The sequence below is a fragment of the Mauremys reevesii genome, linkage group 1 (genome assembly GCF_016161935.1).
Source record: "Mauremys reevesii isolate NIE-2019 linkage group 1, ASM1616193v1, whole genome shotgun sequence".
NCBI classification, from domain to species: Eukaryota; Metazoa; Chordata; order Testudines; family Geoemydidae; genus Mauremys; species Mauremys reevesii.
The window spans coordinates 215,715,694-215,738,778 of record NC_052623.1 but is presented as its reverse complement, the minus strand read 5'-3'; the positions used below and the strand labels follow the sequence as shown (position 1 = coordinate 215,738,778).

General features: G+C 48.0%; 1 protein-coding gene across 9 annotated transcripts in view; it reads left to right on the top strand.

The window, feature by feature from the left end:
* The window catches only part of LOC120405631 (rap1 GTPase-activating protein 1-like), a 57,147-nt gene that overhangs the window by 6,113 nt on the left and 27,949 nt on the right, over positions 1-23,085 (top strand). For 5 of the 9 annotated variants that reach the window (XM_039539329.1, XM_039539321.1, XM_039539293.1 and 2 more), the window contains 12 exons: positions 2,708-2,801; positions 3,305-3,340; positions 11,129-11,176; positions 12,679-12,717; positions 12,812-13,003; positions 14,784-14,887; positions 16,008-16,086; positions 17,544-17,597; positions 17,692-17,775; positions 18,598-18,698; positions 19,668-19,797; positions 20,029-20,184. In XM_039539329.1, coding sequence (XP_039395263.1) covers positions 3,323-3,340; positions 11,129-11,176; positions 12,679-12,717; positions 12,812-13,003; positions 14,784-14,887; positions 16,008-16,086; positions 17,544-17,597; positions 17,692-17,775; positions 18,598-18,698; positions 19,668-19,797; positions 20,029-20,184 — 1,005 coding nt within the window. In that variant the 5' untranslated portion in view covers positions 2,708-2,801; positions 3,305-3,322. Of the gene's footprint in view, positions 1-2,227; positions 2,380-2,554; positions 2,603-2,707; positions 2,802-3,304; positions 3,341-11,128; positions 11,177-12,678; positions 12,718-12,811; positions 13,004-14,783; positions 14,888-16,007; positions 16,087-17,543; positions 17,598-17,691; positions 17,776-18,597; positions 18,699-19,667; positions 19,798-20,028; positions 20,185-23,085 lie in introns of those variants that run through there. The other 4 variants (XM_039539340.1, XM_039539350.1, XM_039539304.1 and 1 more) reach the window with 4 other exon arrangements.

The following is a 23,085-nucleotide window of genomic DNA, read 5'->3' as shown; positions in this document are numbered from 1 at the left end:
ACAGGCAGAGTCATCCGCTCTCTGGACACAGTGTAAATCTCCCCCCTCTGTGCTGTCAGTCTCAGATGCACTCTGTTTGCCTGGCCCTGTTCTTAAAGGAGCCGCTCCCATTAACCAAGTACAAAAAATAAAAAAAAAAATGAATATTAGTACAACATTCAAATTAACTACAGTGGTTTGCATATAGACATACCAACAATTACTCCAGGATCCTTAGACTAACTTTTATACTGTTTTACTCCCATATGTGTCATTAGCAGGGTTTCAACCTTCAGATGCACAACACAGATCTCGTGTACTTCAGCTGTAGGAGTAACTAAGGGGGGGCGCATGCCGTTACCCTCTATGTGGATCAGCCCACAAAGTCAGGCACCAAATGCACATTGCCAGTGGGTTGCACCAGTACTCATGAGACAGCAGTAGAATGTGGGGCATCGGGATTCTTGGCCCTCAAAACTGCTTGTGCCCTGGTAGTTACAGCAGCAAAGAGTCTTGTGGCACCTTATAGACTAACAGGCGTTTGGGAGCATGAGCTTTCGTGGGTGAATACTTGCATCCGACGAAGTGGGTATTCACCTACGAAAGCTCATGCTCCCAAACGTCTGTTAGTCTATAAGGTGCCACAAGACTCTTTGCTGCTTTTACAGATCCAGACTAACATGGCTACCCCTCGGATACCTGGTAGTTACAGACAGTGTAGAGACAGGGCCGGCGCAACCACTAGGCGAACAAGGCAGTTGCCTAGGGCACCAAATGGTTGGGGCACCAAAAAGCGGTGCCTTGGCTCGGCAGGGAGGAGCCACCTTCTGGAGGCACCGGAGAGCCAGAGCGCCGGCTTGCGGGGGCAGCGAGCCCCAGCCATGGAGGAGCAGGGGGGGGAAGCAGCCCTGCAAAAGAGGCGGTGCCGCTAGCAGGGAGCAGCCGCGGCCCCCACCCCTCCTGCCCAGGCTGCAGCCTGCCCCCCCCGGGGGCTCCTGCAGGCTGCAGCAGATGCATGTGGGCAGCAGCCTCTGTGCACCCCCCGGCTGTCTCTCCTCTCACCGCACTCGGGCTCTGCGGCTCCTGGGAGTGAGCCACCGCTGCCCATCCCGGAGCAGGCTCAGGGCCCCGCGCTCCGGTGGCAGCTCACATGCCCAGGAGCTGCAGAGCCCGAGCACGGCAAGGGGGGGAGCCGGGGGGCGCACAGGGGCCACTGCCTGCATGCATCTGCTGCAGCTTCTCCATGGCTGGGGCTCGCCGCCCCCACAAGCGAGACGCTCTGGCTCTCTGGTGCCTCCGGAAGGCGGCTCCTCCCTGCCGAGCTGCTGCAGTGGCCCAAGCCCGGCAAAGCCAGTGAGTGGACTTGGGGCGGGGGCCACCTGGGTGGGGTGGGGAGGGCTCGCGGGGGGGCTGTACACCCTCCAGGGGAGGTCAGGGTGCAGGGAGGGGGGAACCTGGTCTGGGGAGCAGCCCCTGGGCACGGCTGGCCCCTGGGGTCTATAGAGGCTCGTTGGGGATTTGCCCCTCAATGAACCAATGTGCGGAGGGGGAGGGGCAAGCTGGAAGTTTTGCCTAGGGCCCAAAATATCCTTGCACCAGCCCTGTGTAGAGAAATGTAACAACAAACACCACCCCTGCTTGGGCCATCTGTGGGGTACAAACCTGCGACCACTGATGTTAAAGCATGAACCTTTTACAGAGCTCTTAGCTTGGAAATAGCAGGAGAGTCCTAAACCTCTGTGTGGTTTAGCTACTAGAGGGGGACACAGAGCCACACTGTGTTAGCATGAGTTATAGAACTACTTACTTTTGCATGTTCTTTCTGCAAGTTTGTGTGACAAAGTGGACACTGTTACATTAGAGACCTGGCTTCTATTCCCAGTTCTGACTGTGCAGCTTCTGTTACCTGTGAAATAATAGTTCTCTCAATCTCCAACTTTGGCCTTTAATAAGTATCGTGAATGGCACAGAAATGCTAACAGCTGCTAGTAAGAGTGCTGGGGCTAAATCTTCTGGATGCTGTCAGCTGAGCTTGCAGTGTAATGCAGCTTCCCCTAGACAGCTAGACATCATTAGGGTTGCTGTCTGAGTTTTCTTCCCACAGATAGCATGACGGCTGCAGCTTTTCACATCATCACAAGATGGCCTGTAGCAGGGGCCATAATTATGATAAATTTGCAACAGTTGGGAACTTTACAAGGCAGCAGCCCCTCCTCAGCTCTGCTCACCCCCTTAGCAGTGATAGTTCTGACCCCTGCTTTTCTCCTTTGCTTGCCCTGGCTCGGGCATATTCCCATCCCTGGGTCTGGCAGCAAGGCTGTAGCAAGTGGGCCTGTCTTTAGGTTCTGGTTTCAGTGACTCCAAGGGCTTTTAGCTCTTCAGATACTGAGCAGTCTCAAGGTGGCTGATTCCTGGGAACCTGACAGTTTTTAATAGTTCAGAGGCTAGTCCTGGGTCCTGTCCCCACTTTTGGGAACCCTCCCCTCTTCCCGCTTCCCAGCATTTGTTCCATCTAGGACCTACTCATCTTGTCGCTGCAACCCAGCCATTGAATCAGGAGCCTGGAGCAGGGAAGTGGTTTGGCCGAGCCAGAGGGAAGGGAATTGTCAGAGAGCTAGTGCAGGTGGACAAAGCGGGATCCAGTGGCAGGGAGAACCACTGGAGAGATTGTATATGAGTATTGGCATCCTGGATGCTATAAGGGTTAATGGCAATTGTCTCCCTTCAGGAGATCTGATGAAGTGGAGCGCTGCATCAGTGACATCCTAGACTCTCCTGTCCAGGACCCCCAGACTGCACTTACCCCTGCGGTTCACAACAAGGTAAGGAGCTGCATCCTCCCTGTCCAGAATGGGAATATACATAGAGCATCTGAGAACAGGGGAGAGGAACAGGCAATGTGCATTAGAACAGTGGGAGTGTGTGTGTTGTGGGCACAGATATGTATTTCTCAGTGAGTGCCCTAAAAACTGGTCCATCTAGTTTAACTTCCCATCTCTTTACATAACAGAGCAGGCCATTATCTTGGCCACTCAGATGCAACTGATGGTCCATCTAGTCCAGAATCCTGGCTCATCCAATACCAGATCAGGCCGCTATTCTGCCTTTAACAGTGCAAGGTGAAAACAATGCACCTGGCCAGTTGTTCAATACTGTGCCATCCATGTAGGGAGAGGGATTCCTTCCTGACTTCAGCAGATGAATAATTTCTGCCCTGAAGCATGAGGACCCTTATTATTTTTGTCATAGCTGGTGTTACTGCAGATGACATTCTCTCTCATAGAAATGTCAGATCTCTTTCTGTGTCATCCTTTTCTCTTCACAGACTGTGGATTTGTTTGAAATGATTGAAAAAATGCAGGTGAGGAGCAGTTATTCAATCAAACTTTGGGATCCTTAATTTCTGGTAACTGATCATTGTCCGCTCCTACTCCTGTCCTGTCCCTGCACCTTCACAGCAGCTTCACTTGTGCCCTTCAGTCCTGACCAGCCTGGTCTGCTCTCCCAGTCTTGGCTCTCCTGGCTCTGGTAGGGTGGCTTCACTGTCACCTCCCTCAGGTTCAGGGGCTCAAACACAGTTAATTTAAATGCAAATATATGTCCCTTAGAGAACACTAAGGGTGCAGAGTTCAGAACTCAAATGTCAGAAAATGCCAAAGTTAATGTGAAACCTTAATTCTGCCCTTTATATATTTTTAAGGGTGATCACTGTACTTTATTGAGATAGTCTATCTGGGTGGCTATGTTAGAAGGATGTCCCTTGGGAAACTGCTTTACGTGATGGTAGTGAATAGTAATGATTACTGCTTAGCTGGTGCAGCATTATCAGGGGGAGCAGGGTAGAGCTCCAGTACGCTCCCTGCAAGTAGGGGCGGGGAAGGGAATGAGTGGCTCCGCCTACACATATGTTATTATTTGTGTTGCCATGGTGCCTAGGAGCCCCAGTTGTAAACCGCAATGTGCTGGGTGCTGTACAAACACAGAACAAAAAGACAGACCGTGCCCAAAAGCGCTTACAATCTAATTGCCTAGGGAGCAGAGCTGGCTAGACCATAAGGGAGAAGATTCTGTACCCTGAAACACGGTATAATAAATAACTCCCCACAGAAGAGGGGAATTCAGAGAAGAATTGTGCGTCTCTTCCCAGTGCTTCTCCTGCATCTATGTGCCACCCCATACTCAGGGCTGTAACTAAAGGTACGTGCTAGCCCTTAGTGAATGAGAAGTTGTGTGCAGTATTTATATGTATACACCTCCGAGCTGTAAGAGGCGGGTTCTGCCACCTTCATGCATGATGAGTAGCACTTTACTCTGTGAACAGTGTTACTGGGATTATTTGCAGAGTAAGGAATGACTCAGTGTGAGTAAAGGTGGCAAAATCTGACCTTCAGCTATCAGCCCTTTTCTAAATGGAAAAGTACAAGTTAAATTGGAAACTAATTGTCCCATAAACTGACGTAATATTTATGATGTTTCCAGGTGCAAAGTATTGAGTTATATTAAGTAATAATAGTGTATTATGCAGCACTGTTGATAGTGGCCTGGATCCAAAAAGGAACATAGGCATTGTAACTCTAAGGGCTTGTCTACACTTGCAGCTGTGCCACTATATCACTTAGGCCAGGTCTACACTGGGGGGGGGGGGGGGGGGATCGATCTACTTACCATGGTGTTTTCGGTGTGGTAAGTCGACAGCTGACGCTCTCCCCATGACTCCGCCTGAGCCTTTCACCCTGGTGGAGTACAGGAGAGCGCTCAGTGGTTGATTTATCACGTCTAGACTAAACGCAATAAATCGGCCCCCGCTGGATCGATCGTTGTCCATCGATCTAGCGGGTAATGTAGACAAGCCCTTAGTGAAGGGCTATGCTGATGGGAGAAGCTTTCCCATTGGTGTAGGTACTCCACCTCCCTGAGAGGCAGTAGCTATGTTGACGGGAGAAGCTCTCCCATCAACATAGCACTGTCTACACTGGATGTTCAGTTGGTATAACTACATCGCTCAGAGGTGTGGAAAATCCACATCCCTGAGCGACGTAGTTATACTGACATAAGTTTGTAGTGTAGACCAGGGCTAAGCATTGTAACGCCTAAGTTTTAGGCACTTAGAAAATCATAGGAACAACATTGTGATTCACAAAGCCTGAGTTAGGCTATGTCTACACAGCACACCTTATAACAGTGCAGTTATGCCACTGCAGCCGCGCCCTTGTAAGGTGTGCTGTGTGGCCACTCTTTAAATAAAAACACCCCCAATGAGGGGCGGTAGCTTTGTTGATGGGAGTGCGGCTCCTGCCACCGAAGTGCTGTCCACACTGGTGCTTCACAAGCCTGAGTGACAAAAGTTTTAGTGACAAAAGTGCCTATGGCTATGTATACACTACATCTTATGTCGGCATAATTTATGTCACAATTTATGTCACTCAGGGGTGTGAATAAGCTGCACCCCTGAGCGACATAAGTTGCACTGACATAAGCACTGGTGCGGACAGCACTATGTTGACAGGACATAGCTATCATCTTTTATGGAGATGGTTTTATTATGCTGACGGGAGAGAGTTCCCACTGGCATATGCCCATCAGCATTGAGCATCTTCACCAGACACACTGCAGTGGTGCTGTATGTGTAGACAAGCCTTTAGGCACCTCTTCAATACATGGAGAGAGAGAGAGGCACCTCAGAATGTGATTCACAAATGCCAGTGCCCTAGGCGGGGAACTGCCTAAGCTAGCCAAATGAAGGTGCCAAAGAGAAGGGTGTGTCCTAAGTCCCACCCCTCTCAAGTGCCTCCTGGCAGCCTGGATTTAGGAGCCTAGCTCTCTTAGCAGTCCACAACTGGGCCTGCCTTCTGCCACACAAAGTGGCTGGAGGTGGAGGTAACAGCTCCCCACCTTATAACTTTTATCCCAGTGGTTAGAGCACTTACCGGGGATACAGGAAAACAGCTTTAATTCCCCCTTCAGCCAGAGTGTGGAGAAAAAATTTGAAAATGGCACAGTACACTTTGCAGATTTTCTCATAGCTATAGAAGGACATGCTGTACATGAGTGAAGGTCTTATGCAACTCTGTGTCGGAAGGACATGCAGAGCTCTTTGCCTAGCTCAAGTGCACATTATAAAGTGTGGAATTCTCCCTCAACCTGCCTCCTAAACTCTGTAGGAGGAGAGCACCCTAGCACATCAATGGCTGCCTAGGGTGAAGCCCTTCTTATGAAGGGGATTTCATCCACTATTCTTAGACTTATGTGCCAAAGATTGTGCATAACCACACAGAAAGCCAGTGAGAATTTGCTTTCATATATAGGCCACCTGATTTTGCAGCTAAATTACCTTCTTTGTTGCATGTAATGAAGACTACTGTGCATGTGAGTGTAGCTAATTTAGCATTGTAGTTAGCTGCCTCATCCCCAGAATTGCACTAAGGAAGGATATGCTGCTGGATAGAGCTGGTCAAAAATTTTTGAATACACAGCTTTTTTTATAGAAAAATTATCTTTTTAAAATTAAAATATACAGCAAAATTGTTTTCATTTATTGTGAAAGTTTTCACTATATCTTTTGAATGATTTTTAAAAAATATTTTTCATTTACTATTTTTCATTTTTTGTTTTTCCCCTTTCTTTTCTCTTTTCCTTTTTCCCCAGTTAGTTTTTGAAAATTGAAGTTTGGATTTTCAAAAGCACTCAAGAGATTTAGGGAGCACAAGTGAGGGATGTAGGCTCTGTTGAAAATCCCACAGTGAATTTTTTAAAAAAAATTAACAGGGAAAGAAAGCAAAACAACAGAAGATACAATTTAAAAAAAATGGAAAATGGGTTCATTTGAAACCCTTCAAAACAAAATTAATTTCAGCATTTTTTTTTCAATTTTAAAAAATATTTCAAGCAGCTCTACTGGTGGTTGAAAAGGAAATTTATGGCTATGGCTTACTGTTATTACAATATACACAGTAGAGAGAAGGAAACTATCAATAAAAAGTGTAAAGACTAAAGTTTTTCTAGATGTAATTGGATGCAGTGCCACTGAAATCAATGGAGCCAAATCTGTTTCCATCAGCAGACAACTTGGGCCCAAGTTTATAAAGATAAATTGGACTGTTATGATAATTAAATTAGTGCAATTAAACAGGAAATCAAAATATTATAAATTGTACCTGAGACTGTACTAAAATAGTGTATTATATGATATTCTATGAAAAATAGCATGTGAATATGTAACTAAAGCTTGTAATGTAATATGTGTGCACTGGGGTAAGGTTAAGTGTGCATGTCCAACCTCAACTTTGGCATTTCCTGATCACTGAGTGCAGTTACAGTCTTAATGTCATCTCAGTGTAATTCTCTGGATGGAAATTAATTTGGCCACACCCCATTAGGTGTGCTTAGTTTACAGGTAAAATGTTGTTGTTTTAACTGAAAATTCCCTCTGGGATCTGGGAATGAAGCTAGGTGTTTTTCCATTTCAAACATCATCACTGCCAGAATACCCTGCCATGACTCCACTGTGTGACTCCACTGTCTTCAGTGAGTTTGCACAGGTGGAACTTAGTAGCCAATTCCATGGCTAATGCACAGGTAGGATAAACTTCAGCTCATGATCTCTGAGCTGTGCTGGCTCTGCAGGGCTAACAGGAGTAAAAATCCAGTAAATCTGATTTCAGTCACCAAAATGAGATGAGCCTTCCTGTCAAGAGCCTGCATAACCCTGCCCTCCCTTCTCATCTGCCACCTTCACCCCATCTGCAATGATGCCAACATCACCATCCCGTTTGTCTGCTTCTCCCACAACCATCTCAATGTCTTCTTCCACACTGCTCCTTGTACATGAGCACCCTCCTGGAGCTCATCCTCAAAGCCACTCTCTTCTCTGTGGTCAAGTCCTTCCTAAAGTCCTTCTTCAGTGATGTCTAGAAGAAATTATCCAGCTAATGATGGCTAGAGAGAAGGAAAATCAGGCCTATCCCAGAAACATCTACATTATCAAGTTGTGTTGTTCATCACCTTCGGCACTTTGGTGCACCCTTTTCTTTTTTCTGTTTGCCTTTAGATTGTGGGAGTTTGGGGGCAGGGTCTGTGCTTTTCTATATGTCTGTACAGCACCAGAACTTTGCGGGTGCTACAAGAAACTATTTATGCATGTCTCTATTGGATATGAGCCGGAGAAATATCATTCATTATCATTGCTGTTACTCATGTCTCTCTGGTGCTACTATGTGGCCATTCAATTCTACAGCAGACTTTCTTTTTTCTCCCCTGACTTCCAGTGTTATAATCCTGAGAACTGTGTGAGCTTGATTTTATCTGCTACATCTTTCCTTATACAGGCAGCGAGGGGAAAACAGAGATAGTTGGAGATCCACTCTGAGGGCTTACTTTACTGTTTATGAGCCTGATTTAAATGTGAAGTTCATCTCTGTGTTGGGATTGTCTACTTCTGGCTCTTGTATGTGTGTGTGATATTCAACTAACAGTTGTGTCTGTTATCTGTAGAGCATGGATTAATTCCATGACCTGGAAGGGAGCAAGATGGACTGTCCATTTCATGAGGAAAAGACAGTTCTTGTCCCAATGAGAGAGGGAGGTTCTCTGGCCTGCGATGTGCAGGAGGTCAGACTAGATGATCACAATGGTCCCTTCTGACCTTAAAGTCTCTGAGCCTCAATCTCCAAAGCAAATTTTGGCTGCTTCTCTCAACTGAGAGAATCAGCATTTCAGGGCTCACTCTTCACTGCTCTAAAGTCTGAGGCAGTCTCTGCATCAAAGGGATGCCAGCTGGTGCTTGGGGCGGCAATCTGCAAGGGGCGGCAGTCCCTGTTGTTTTGCCCCCAAGCAGCGCGCGGAATTGCCGCCGTGGACGGCGGGGGCAGTCCGTGTGCCCTTAGGGCAGCAGGCGTGTTTCCACAGCGGTGGCAATTCAGCAGCAGCTTCTATGTTTAGCTGTCTGCGGCGGCTTCAGCTAAACATAGAAGCCGCTGCCAAATTGCTGCTGCTGCGGAAATGCACCTGCCGCCCTAAGGGCACACGGACTGCCCCCGCCGTCCGCAGCGGCAATTCAGTGCGCTGCTTGGGGCGGCGAAAACTGCAGAGCCGGCCCTGGATGCCAGCCTGGCAAAGTTCTGCGGGGAAGGGGGAAGTAAGAAAGGAATGTAAGTTTTGAACTCCATTCTTTGATTTTCTTTTCCCCCTTTCCTATTTATTTGGAGTGGGCAGAAAGGCAGGTGGAGGGATTGGAGAGTTAGAGGTGAAAGATGCTGGCTGGGAGCACATGTCTCTGCTCTCTGACCAGAAGTGCTACATTCTGTGGGATGGAAGTTGGGGTCATGTTAATTTTAACTCCAAATTTCTGGCCTTTTGGCAGGCAAGTGTCAACTTTTTCTCCCCCATATCACCCTTCTCTCCACCTACAGTCTTCCCTGTGGGTCACAGCTAGGGTGACCAAATGTCCCGATTTTATAGGGACAGTCCCGATTTTTGGGTCTTTTTCTTATATAGGCTCCTATTACCCCCCACCCCCATCCCGATTTTTCACATTTGCTGTCTGGTCACCCTAGTCACAGCTGAAGATGCCAGATTCAGGACAAACTGCTGAGAAATAAGGCATCCACCCTAAACTGGTGGTTATTCATCCATAAGATACACCAAGCCAGTAACAAAAGTAAACTTCTGTTTCACCAAACTGGTTAACAAGAAGTCAGAAAGATCCCAAGAGATCAGCAACACAGCTAGGTCAATATCCAACTCAGATCTTACCCAATAATCATGCTATTGCCATTCCTTTAGTATCTAATATCTAAAGGTTATTTATAAAAGAAAAGAAAGAGGAGAGAGTTAAAATGGTCAAAAGAATGAAATACATACAAGAACTTTGCAATGAGTGTATCAGGCCTGAAGCAGTGATGGAATAAACTGCTGTCTTGTACAGTCACCGATAACTTTGAAAAGATTGGAAAGTCCTCAGTCCATTGCTTGTAATGCTCCTGTTAGGTTAAGTCCGTAGTCCAGAGATCAGAGCAGGAAAGAGGCAAAATGGAAATTCTTCCAGGGCCTTTTATACTTTCTCCCATGGGGAGGGAAAAGCTCTCAGTCTTAGTTTGTGGAAAAGTATAGGTACAAGATGGAGTCCAGGGTCACATACCCTTGCATGCTTCGATAGCAGGATCCATTACCCATATTCTGGCTAAAACATACTCAGGAAGGGCCCCGGGGTGGAGATGAGCTTCTTCTATATCCATTCTGAGAGCTAAGTGTTCTTTGATGGGCCATCAACTTGAATCGTCCTTTCACAATGTGCTGGTGTCACGGAGGGTAGGGGAGTCAGGGCCCGGCACCCCCCACTTCCTGCATTTCACCGTGACTCTCAGCCAGCCAGTAAAACAGAAGGTTTATTAGACAACAGGAACACGGTCTAAAACAGAGCTTGTAGGTACAGAAAACAGGACCCCTCAGTCAGGTCCATCTTGGGGGGGTGAGGAGCCCAGACCCAGGGTCTGGGCCTCCCCCGTCTCCCCAGCCAGCTCCAAACTGAAACTCCCTCCAGCCGTCTCACCCAGCCACATACCCCTGCTTCTCCTCCAGCTTTTGTCTAGTTTCCCCGGGCAGAATGTGTCACCTGGCCCCAACCCCCTCCTGGGCTCAGGTTATGTGCTGGCCATCAAGTATCATCCCTCAGTGAAGTCATTAATGCAGACAGTAAACTAGTAAAACTCCCATGCAACATTACCAGGTTAATATTCCTAACTCCTTTCTCCGTCACAGCTGGGCAGACTGGATGCAAACTTGGCTGTTAACCCAGGAGTAACCACATTTGAAAGACTGGTACATAAAGATACAAAAATGGTGCACGCATACAAACAGGATAATCATATTCAGCGAACAATAACTTTTCCATTGACACCTTACACGGCATACTTTGTATAAGATTTGTTGCAATTGTATAATGGTGGTAGCAACAATGATCTACATGGTCATATTTTAATCATATAATGTCACACCTCCCCCACAACATCTCCAAAAGCAGTGGATTAGAGGGGCAGCCTTGAAGGATCTCCTCAAATACACAACCTGGAGAATGGGGTGTGAGGCAGTGGGGAGAGAAAACAGACATGCTGCTATGTGAGGTTTTACTATCTCTGTCTCTCTGTGTTTCCAGGGGAGTCGTCTGGATGAGCAAAGATGTTCTCTCCCAACTCCGCTCAAGGTCAGGTTAGGTCTTTGGTGCCTCATATATTATTGAGAATGGCAAATAAAGTGTTTCTACTTGCAGCTTGCCCTTCCTCAGCCTTCTTGAGGGGTGAGGAGTCTAGTATTTGTAACTCAAGTCTTTGTGTTTTTATCAGGGTTCTGGGGATGTTGCACAATAGGGTCTAAAAATATGATGGAAATATAATAAACACCCTCTCAAAATCTAAGCAGATTCAATCAGTTGCTTTCATATTATTAATTGTAGAGTAGCTCTGATGAGGTGTTTCCTTGCTTTTATTTTAGTTTGAGTTTTAATAACATTTAAAAGAGAAACTTATACTGAGTCACATATCTTTCAGTAAGCATCGTGAGCCCAGAACCTGTAAGGGCTTAGGGTGGGTGCTAGCTGGGCAACCTAAAATCTGACCAGTTCCTCCTAATAAGTCCATGACTCTCACCTAATTGGCCAACAAAGAACTGGGTCCCATTTTTTCAAATTCTGACCTTTCTCTCTCCCTTTTTCTATTGTCTCTGCTCTGGTGCTCTAACCTGGTGGGGTAACAAAATCACCCACAAGGAAGCAACGTGGGCAGGAAGTGTGTAGGTTGGAGGGGCGTGTCAGTGGCAAGCGTGGTTAAAGGGACGGGGCTAGAAGAACATTAAAGTAGCTCGACATAGGGTTCTCCCCCAATCCTCTTACACAGCCTCAGCAGCCCCTGCAGTTGTGCATCAGCCACCCTCACTGTCAGAAAAATGGAGCCTCACTGCACTGGGGCCCTGTTTTATGGTGTCGAAGGAAAGATGGGAAGAAAGTTCAGTGTGCCTAGCATTGTGAGAATGGGCTTCTGGCAGGCACCTACCTCTACTGTTCCGTGGCACAGAGCCCCCTTCGTGTCAGCATAATCACTCATGTGGTAATAGTGCTGTTCAGAGAGCAGGGGTAGAGCTGCCCTATCTGGGAGCTGGTCACCTCTTGTGATCAGGGACAGAGCATCCTCGGAGCCTCAGCTACACCCTGGAGTGTAGCTTTGACCATCTGCAGGCTGGTCTAAGTGACACCCCTCCTGCTCCCAGGATGCAGGAATGATCAGTGCACTCTGCTCTACCCTACTTGCATAAACACTGTCCCCCATCCCCAGGTGTCCCTGCATGCTGTCCCTTTATGCAGCAACATGGCACCACTCCAACACTCTTCTTGGCATGGGACAAGGGACTAAGGATGTCAGGCCACACATGGCTTAATTTGCCTCAATCTGGCTCACAATTTGGTTACTCTGTTTTTGCCTGACTGTGCCCCATGCAGCTGGGACGGGGAGTGGAATCTGGCCCCTGGAGTTTATTTGCTGAAGTTTTTGTGTGTTATAATGCTGTGTGCTGTGAAATGCACCCTAACCTAGATACTCTAAAGAAGTAGGGTTGGATGGGGAGGAGTGGCGGTGGAGGATGTGCAGCCTGGGTCACCAAGTGAAGATGGTACTATAAAGGCTCCCTCATGTCTCTGGTCCCTTGTGATTTCAGAGAGAAGAGGAGTATATCCCATACCCCAGCATCCATGAGGTGAGTCACAGCTGGCTCTGCTCTGCTCAGTCTCTTCCTCCACCTCAGTAATGTTATTGGCCTCACAAAGCAATGCCTCTGTCTCTTGGGACAGGTGTTACGGAAAGGGTGGCCATACCCCCTCATTATCCTACCCCAGTTCGGGGGCTATTGGATTGAAGGAACCTGCCATGGCCTCCCCAGCTCGACCTCAGCTCTACCTGACCTGCCTTCCCCCTGCAGCAGTAAAGTGAAGCTAGAGTGTGACCCCACAGCCAAGCTGTACCGCAAGCACTTCCTGGGGAAGGTAAGGGGGAATCCCATAGCCTCTCATTCCACTCCATGGCTAAACTGTATCCTAATGGCCTCCTGAGGGATTTGGGGGTTACCTCACCTCCTCCCCCCAGATCCCACACCTCCCCAGTGCCAAAAATAATGAAATAAGGTGTGTCCCACTACACACCCAGCAATGTGCTACTTAGAGTCAGAGCTACGTCAGGGGTGCCCCTTTGCACTTTGTGTAGTGTCCAGTGTGATGGAGAAGAGAGAGGTCTCAGATCTGATGAATATAAAGGGTATCTTTTGCTGAGACTTTTGGACACAGACAGACCTTGGGAGATGGAAGGGAAACAACAGTAATGAATCATGGTGGCCACCATATACAGACAGTCACTGGACATGGGGATCAAACCCAGGCCCTTCAGCACAAAATGTAGAAGGCCTGCCAGCTGAGCCAAAGGACAAACTCTTGTAGCTCAGTAACAGGTTGTTATAGCGAGAGAGCGATAGTTGCATGCACTAAGCCAATGTATTACACAGGAGTGGGGCCAAGTATTCCTTGATCTTGCCATTTCCAGCTATGAGAACACATGGAAGCAGAGACCAGCCTGCAGGTGAGGTTCAAAGTATGGGCATTTATTCGCTGTCCCACAGGCTCCACCTGAACTGGCTCCTCTGGGGTGATGGGTGGTCACCAGGTGGATCTCACGATCATGCTGACCACGTCACAATCAGTTGTCAACAAAACCATGATCGGTTCTGGAGACCAGGTGTCTAAACCAGAGTTGGCTCAGCTTATTTCAACAGAGTACCCCTTGCAGTATAAGCTCACAGACAGGGTTAAAAATGTGTGCATCTGGTCTCCACTGCAGAAGAGGCCTCATTGAGACAGAAGTCAAATTCATCTGGTGTTTGAGACCAGAGACAAGGCCAGTGTAAGAATGATATTAGTATACAGACCCCGCACCAGCGGCTTCTTGTCTGAATGAAAGGAGATGTTGTTCTGAATCTGGAGACTGAAATTTATTATCTTGGGAGTCTTTCGAAGTGCTGGGTATGCCACCGCTAACCCCATATCTGTTAGAGTAACCAGGGAGTTTTTCCAGAGCCACCCACATAACCAGATACATGCTGGATCTGATCTTTGGCCTAGCTGTAGATGACACTGCTAGCCTGATATGACCCTTACCCCACTCCATGCAGCAGTAAGAGTTTTCCCCTCTTCTCATGTGGGATGACTGGTCTGGTATAGCAGAGTCTCATAGACCCAATGAGTTTGCAAAATGTGCAAGAGTGGAGTATTGCACAACTGTAGCAACCATCTGAAGTGCAGTACTACTGAGTCACTGTACGCTAAGCACTCCCTTCTTCTGCTCAGCCTAGCAGATCTCCTTGGTTCACTGCTGAAACATGTATTAGTGAGCTTGGGTTCAAGAAATCATCACAGTGACCATAACTCCTGTAGTGGATAGCACCAGCAACACTAAGAGCTTGCAGCATACTCACAACGGAGTTATTCCTTCAGATCAAAGTGGTAGAGGCCTCTGCTTTTGGTGCTGTGCAGCCCAGGTTCTGTCCTCACAGGGACCTGGGAAGGAGGAAGCTATGCTCCACGAATAGCTCTATCATGTCCTGAATAGCTCTATCATGTTCACAGCCTAGCCTGAGCATGAGATGATGAGGATGGTGGGAAAGACACCCAATGGTGAAGGGGTATCTTCTCAGGGACTATGGGAGACTGGCAATATCATAGGTATTATCTGGTGGGTACGTTGGGAGAGTGAGCTTCTCTGACTTCCTGTTTTTAGGAGCATCAGAACTTTTACTCCAATGACACAACCTTGGGCTACCTGATCCTTTCTGTGAAGTATGAGCAGATTGAGAGGCAGGACAACTTGCACCTGCTGCTGAGGTAACAGCACCCAACATGGAAACACATGTACCACGCTCTGTCTCCCACCTTACCAGGAAGTCTTTCTGTGTGGATTTTGTGACCTAATGTCATTGTCCCAGGGATGGTTGCAGGGAAACCCCTGACTGGGGAAGCCCCTTTTCCTTCTGGCTCATCTTTGAGCGTTAATATTTCTTTACTCCCAGCTTCTCCCAGCTGTCACCCTCAGGAAGCTGAGGGCTGCAGGGCAGCCAGGATTGGGGAGGGGTCAGGAAGAAGAGAATTTCTGATGTGTCTGTTCCATTGTAGATAGGGAAACATAGTGAAAGGATAAGCAGAAATCTTACATAAAAAGGGGGGGAATCTAAAAGCCCTCTGAGCTGTACCAGGGAATATTTTCATTGAGCACAGACACACACATAGGAAAGTGCTGGTGGCTGGTTGGAAGAGACCCTGGTTCTATGCACCACCCCTTCCTAATGAGACTCTGGCATGCTGTTGGCAGGCCAGCCAAAGCCAGATAGAAGGGAGTTATGATGCCTGACTTATGAGGATGACCTCAGGGCTAGTGCAGTTAGATTTGTGTATGGGAGTAATGGTTTTGAATCCCATTGTTGTCCCAAAATATTCCCTTCTGTGTTGAAGCAACACCTGGATTTCCTTTGCAATATATTTAACTGTTAAGCAAAAAAGGTCTCTAGGAGTGATGGAGATCCATGTAGTCACCTAACTAGCTGTTTTCTTTCTGCTCAATTAATACCAAGCACTGGGCTACAAGTGGTCCCCAACCTTTTTCATCTGGCGGGCACCAGATGAAGGACTGTAGCATTTCGGCGGATGCTCGACCGCCGGCCAGGACGCGGGCACATTTAGATGCCCCCATGGGCACCATGGTGCCCCCAGGCACCGTGTTGGGGATCCCTGCATTAGGCACTAGTTACATAGACTCTAGCTTAGCACATGTATAACCCTTTTGGGATCTAATTAACCCTTTAGTTACTGGACCAGAATATTATGCAAGAACAATATTCCCTCCATAAGAAGAGATCTGGAGGTGCAGCAGGAGTCGCCTTAAGCAGTCAGAGATGTTGTTTGCATTTCCCTTTGTCATTGGTTCTCTTCTTTTTTTGGTTTGTGGCAGGACTCGAACTGGTACCAAACATGACCTGATCCCCATTTCTTGCCTGAATGAGTTCCCCAATGCAGTCCAGATGGCGAAGGTGAGACCCTAACTGAGTACATATTTTTTCACACACTCATGGTACAGGAACTCCTCACTTAAAGTCATCCTGGTTAACATTGTTTCGATGTTAAGTTGCTGATCAATTAGGGAATATGCTCGTTTAAAGTTGTGAAATGCTTCCTTCTAAGTCGTTTGGCAGTCGTCTGTTTTGTCCACTGCTTGCAGGAAGTGCAGCCCGTTGCAGCTAGGTGGTGGGGGCTTGGAACCAGGGTGGACCAGCAGCCCCCCCATCAGCTCCCCACTCCCCTAAGTTCCCTGTGCAGCAGCTGTCCCTGCCCCCACTGCCATGTGCTGCTCCTGCCCTGTGCCTTGGAGCTGCTCCCTGAGACTCCTGCTTGCAGTACGGGGAAGATGGGGGCTAATGTCAGGGTGTCTCCCCCTCCCCCCTGCTCCTGCACCCGCTTACCCCATCTTCCATAGACCGAGGGGACACATGACGGATGGATGGAGGGAGCTTCTAGGCAGTAGCTGCAGGTCTCAGGTCTCAGCAAGCTGATTTAATTAACAAGGCAGTGTACTTAAGCCTGGGAAGAGCTACTTAAAGGGGAAATGCACATTCTTTCTCTCACACACAGGGTGTGTGTCTCTGTCAATTGCTAGTTCATTTAGCAGTAAGACATTCCCTGGGAAATATCTCCCTCTCTGACTCCTCCACCTCAACCAAGCTTCACAATCATCATCACTGTGTACCAGTATTAAATTGTTTGTTTAAAACTTATTGTGTGTGTGTGTGTGTGTGTGCGTGTGTGTATGTGTGTGTGTAGTCTTTTGTCTGGTGAAAAATTTCCCTGGAACCTAATGCCCTCATTTACATTAATTCTTATGGGGAAATTGGATTCGCTTAACATCATTTTACTTAAAGTCGCATTTTTCAGGAACATAACTACAACGTTAAGTGAGGAGTTCCTGTATGTCTACACAGCAGTCAGAGTGCAGCATCTGTAGACATATCCGAGCAGGCTTTGATCTAACTAGATTGAATAACAATAGCAGTAAAGCCATAGGCTATCCAGATGGATAGCCACCTGGAACCTACATATTTGAGAGGCTAACCTGTGCTTCCACAACTTCATTGCTGTTATATGATCTAGATAGATCACAGCTAGCTCGGATATGTCTAGAGAGGCTGCCATCACACTTCTGATTGCAGTGTAGACATACCCTTTGTCTGGCTCTGCTTAACTCTCACTCTTCAGCTTCCTTTCTCACTTCTCTCTCACTTTTCTTTTCCCTTCTTCTTCTCCAGTCTTTTTGCCCTTTCTCATCTATCTTTTCTCCTCACTTTGCCTTAGATTTTCTTACCAAGAGACTCCTGCCAGATGACTATAAAGCAATACCCTCCTGCCTGTAGCGAGTCAGGGTATAGGAAGGGGAGTCACAGCTCCCAACAGTGGCAATCAATCACCACTTTTCCTTCTTTCTCTCTCTCGGCAGCTGCTGTGTGAGGACGTGAATGTTGACCGATTCTTCCCTGTCCTCTACCCCAAGGTATGTTTACAGTAGCTTCCCACCTGCCTGTCCCTCTGATGACAGGGGCTTCTGGTGGGATGTGACCGAGACTTTATGCTTTCCGCCCTCCCAGGCTTCCCAGCTCATTGTTGCCTTTGATGAACACGTCATAAGCAATAACTTCAAATTTGGGGTCATCTACCAGAAAGCTGGGCAGGTGAGAGCTCTCTGCACTCCACAACCAAGCACCCTCAGGCCCAAACACACCAGGTCACATTTCTCAACCCCAACCATATAGAAGGCGACTTAAGCCAACCTGGGGTCAAGGATTTTTTTTTCATTCCCTGTCACTCTTGAGTCTTGGGGGCTTCTCTCCTCACATCCCCCTGTCAGTGTGGCCAAACCTAGTGCCTTCCTCTGGATCCAAGGGTTCGTGCCCTGCAATTTCAGTCCTAGAGAAGTCTAGTTTCTCTTTGCTGTTTATGAGCCCCAATCCCACTCTAGTTAGAACAGCTCCTAGTGGTACCAAGCACTGGTACTATGTATCATTTTCTGTCCTAATGTCTCCTCTCCTTGCTGCAACATTAGTGCACCTCAGCTGGGAGATTGTGCCCCCTGCAGGCATTGGCCTTCTCTGTCATATTGGTTCTGGGGACCCCTTGGTGCTGTCTTGAGATCTTCTTCCTTGTCAACCCAAGGAAGCCCTCTGAGTCCTAGAGACTTCTCTCCCCTCTGCAGTGTCCACAGGGAGAGAACCCCCTGTTGGCACCAGAGTGAGATTCGCATTCTCCATGTTCTTGGTGCTGGAGGACAGACCTTGTTTTATTTCAAGGAAGAGGAGACAATTTTCCATTATATACAGGGGGATAGGGCTCTGGACCCTGCTGAGGTGGGAGGATGTAGACTCTGTGTGTGAGAAGGGAAGTGAGCTTTCCCCATATCAGTTTTTCTCTTTTCCTCCTCTCCAGATCCCAGGAGAGGTGAGAGTGTGTATGGGGAATAATCCCCTCTGCTTATCATCTCTCCTCTCCCCTTCTAGACCACAGAGGAAGAAGTCTTCAGTAACACTGAAGAGAGTCTGGCCTTCCTGGAGTTCCTGGATTTCCTTGGAGACAGGATCCAGCTGCAGGATTTCCGTGGGTAAGCAGGGGACAGCATGGGAGTGACCAGTCAGCACAGCATGGGGGCTGCAGTCAGACACAATTAAGGTACGAGGCACAGACTTGGGGAGCCCAAAGTAGACCCGTGTGTCTTCAGTTCCAAAAAATCACAAAGCAGGTCTCCTTCTGCTGGCAGGCCCATATCCTCTTTGTGGGTCCATCTGTTAGAGGGCCACATCCCTGATCCAAACACTACATTGTGGGTTGGATTTTCAAAAGAACTCAGCCCCCATGTAGGCTAAATAGAGCTCTAGCTGTGCATCCTGTGGGGTATTCCCAGAAAGGCTTGGCCTGTCATTTCCCCTGGGATCCTGTTGGAGTCCCATTCCCTGCTGGTGCTGTGCATTTACATATCTCAGTATCCAGTCTGGTTTGTCAGCTCTGGCTCTCTCCAATACGCAGTGTTTGAGGTTGTGTCTCATGACTGGGAGCTGGGCTGAATGGTTGGGGATTTCTAATGGGAGATTCTAGGGACACTTTCCTGGGATGCTTTTCTTCCAAATGTTAAGCTGTGTGACTGACAGCAGCTGGGACTGGCCCACAAGGATCAACAGAGAATGACAGAGCATTGACCATATCCACACTATCCTGCGCTGCTTTGAGGTGCTAATGGGCATTGATAAGCCTTGGTCCTTACCATCTGCTTCTGTGGGGCACCCCGTGCTCTCCACATTTCTCAACTGGAGATGTTTCCCCTGAGAGTGGCAGGGATGATTGCTCCTCCAAAGCTGCCTGGTTTGGCAGGAATAGATGCCTCTCTAGTTCTCAGTGGAGAGAGGATGATGCCAATAGGAATTTTGTGCAGCTGCAGTCTAGCTACTGCATTGATTTTTGGAGTGTGTGGTGCCCTTCAACCACTGAGCTCTTAAACCTGTCTCTGATGACAACCTTGAATAGCATTACTGGTGTCTACTTCCTTCCCCGCACCACATGGTGCCAATGCATTCAGGTTCCGAGGAGGCTTGGATGTCACGAGGGGTCAAACTGGCACCGAATCAGTCTATACCAATTTCCGGGGCAAGGAGATCATGTTCCATATATCTACGAAGCTGCCGTTCACAGAGGGAGATGCCCAGCAGGTACCATAAGGAGAGGCACCAAGTGATTCAGGAGGATGGGAGAGTGAACTGGTGGATGGGGCTAGGGACTGGGTGTGTGTTGGAGTAAGCAGTGGTTAGGGATGGGTGTAGATTAGTGGCTGGGGTTGGGTTTCCAGCTGGGGGTGTGGGTTGGGAGTGCCGGATGGGTTGGTGGCTGGGGAAGGAATCTCCCCTCTTACTGGTTTCTCTCATCTCATTTGCTCCCTCCAGCTGCAGCGGAAGCGTCACATTGGGAACGACATTGTGGCCATTGTCTTCCAGGATGAAAACACTCCCTTTGTCCCTGACATGATAGCGTCTAATTTCCTGCATGCCTATGTGGTGGTACAGCTCGCTCATGGTGCCATTGGGGAGACCCTCTACAAGGTAAACACAGCCAATGGGCCCCCTGTTTGGTCAGGGATCCCCTTGCTGGTAGTTCGTTCAAACTTCTGCCCCTTGCCTGGAGTGCAAGACCCTTCCTCCAGCTTTTGGGGAGGCAGGAATTCACCTAAACATCATTCCAACTGCTTTATCAATAACAGTCACCATTATGAACATGCACACAGTCCCAGGGCCCCACATCAGCGATCCAGGCAGGGACAGATTTCCAATTAGGCACAGTAGGCATGTGCCTATGGGCACCAGCATTCAAGGGGCGTGCAGGGAGAGTTGCCAAGTATGTTTATCTCCTAGCCCAATTGGGCTATTTTTAGTTGTCTGTTGCCAGGGATTTTTAGCAGTTGCGAATTGTGGTATTTTTGGGCTATTTTGTTGCCCTACTGCTGCTGGTCGAATTGCTCTGGAGTTATTGGGAGCCTCCAGATCTGCCCCGTCCCCTGATGAGACACCCCACAAGCCGCTTGTCTCACATGTGCAGAATTCATTTCTAAGGGAGGCAGAATTTGTTTTCTGCAGAAAATGTGCTGCAGTTCTGCATTTCTTCCACCAGAGGCTGCTGTGGCACCAGAACAGCCTGAGCTGGCTGAGGCTGCCTGGTCTGGTGGGCAGCAGCAAACACCTAGCAGGCGGATGTCATTTTTTCTTCAAGTGAAAAATGACAGGCGCCCTCTTGGAGCCAGGTTAGGAGGCAGAGCAGGCCACACAGGGCTGCTGGGGGCTCACGGGGCCACGTGGGGATGTGGGAGGGGGGCTCCAGGCAGGGTCACATAGGGAGGTGGGGCGGGGGCACTGAAGATGCTGTGCCTAGGGGTGTGTAAGGTGTAAATCCAGCCCTGGATCCAGGGCCACCACTCTGGGCTCTGGCTGAGCCTCAGATGTTGCGCAAGGCAGGCTCACAGTGGCCACGTTGTCAGGCTGCTTCCTGCCCTGCAGTCGAGCTCATACTCTTGGCCCGCACAGGCAGCAGCGATTGCATGTATAGCCCACTCAGTTCCTTCTCCAATCTTTTATATTTGGTCCCGGTGCGACCGCTGCTGGAATACTGGGTCTAGTGCTGGTGCCTACAATTCACAAAGGCTGTTGATAAATTGGAGAGGGCTCAGAAAAGAGCCATGAGAATAGTCAAAGGATTGGAAAACCTGCTTTATAGTGATGGATTGAGCTTCTCAAGTCTATTTAGTATAACAGAGAGAAGGTTAAGGGGTGATTTGATCACATTCTATAGGTACCTACATGGCAAACGGCAATTCAGTTAGAGGGTTCTTCAGTCTAGCAGAGAAAGGTCTAATGAGATCCAATGCCTAGAAGATAAAGCCAGACAAATTCATATTGGAAATAAGATGCAAATTTTGAACAATTATGGTAATTAACCATTGGAAGAACTTACCAGAGTTGTTGTGGATTCTCCATCACTGACAATTTTTGAAAAAACATCCAATATTGATTTAACAAGATATGCACTAGTCCAGGGATCTCAAACTCCAATCACCACGAGGGCCATATGAGGACTAGTACAGTGGCCCAAGGGCCACATCACTGAAACCTTTTCATGCAACGATAGAAAAATATAGTAAAAAATGAAGAGTAATATAGTATGCTATTAAAAATTAACGTATTGCAAAAAGTCAGTGCTAATTTAGACAGTCATTTCATTTTTGGCCACTTAGCTGGCAGCGTTTTGCATCAACAAAAGCACCAATATTAGGTTTGATATCCTGAGATGAAACCAGTCTGTGTTGCTTGCAAATTGTACCACATTTCATACAAAAAAACTACACTAAGAGAATGTAAAGACTGCACAGTTAAGCACACGTGCCAAAATTAGGGTTGCACACGCAACTTTTTCTCTGCCCCTTTGAGACTGTGTTATCATGTAATCTTTTAATTACAGGGTCATGTACTGTTTCTCATATAAAATATATCTTTTTTCAACACCCTTAAATTGTATAGCATCTTACAGTGATTTTTCTATTGACTTTTATTGCGTTGTCACAGTAGCCCAATATATGCTTACTAGCAAAGGACTTGCCACTTAGCCACTCAAGTTTAAGGTAAGTATGAGTGAGGGTGAGCAAATGTGTGTTGTGATGGAAAGCTGTGTTGATTTGTGCCTGGGTTGTGTTGTGCTGGGAGATTTTGGTTGATTTGTGTTGGTGGCAAATAAGAGATGTGTACTGGAGTGAAGGGCTATCAGTATTTGGACTTGCTGGTTGTGGTGTTGTGTAGGTGGTTGTGCTGATATATGAGGTGGCAGCTAGGCACAAGGGGGTGCCAGTCGGGCCAAGTAATCCACCGTCTGTGAAGTCTCCCTCATACATCCAATGAAACTAGCATGCAAATTAGCTATTGAGTAAGGGTGGTGATTGGTTGAGTTATCTCTGATATCACAATGGTCTAGTACTCTTGGCACAGCACAAATACACACCTTTCTGCAGTTGTACACCAATTATCAAGTAAAATAGCTGAGAGCTTCAAAATTGGTTGGTAACAGACTGCAAAACCCCCACTACATCCCTTCCATGAGCCCCCACCCCCGTCCTGCCTCTTCCCACCCATTCCCCAACGTCCCTGCCCCAGCTCCATTCCCTCCCTGCCCCAATTCCAACCCCAGCCCCACCTCTTCTCTGCCTCCTCCCCTGAGTGCGCCGTGTTCCCGCTCCTCCCCATCCCTCCTGGAAAGTCCTAAGCACTGCCAAACAGCTCTTTGTCAGCAGGAAGCGTTGGGAGGTAAGCAGAGGAGCAGGGACATGGTGCACTGTCGGGGGAGGAGTAGGGGGGTGGGGGGAGCTTGGCTGCACTTATGGTGGGCCGCAGGAAATAACTCCACGGGCTGCATGCAGCCTACGTGCCGCATTTTTGAGAACCCTGCACTAGTCCAAACAGCAA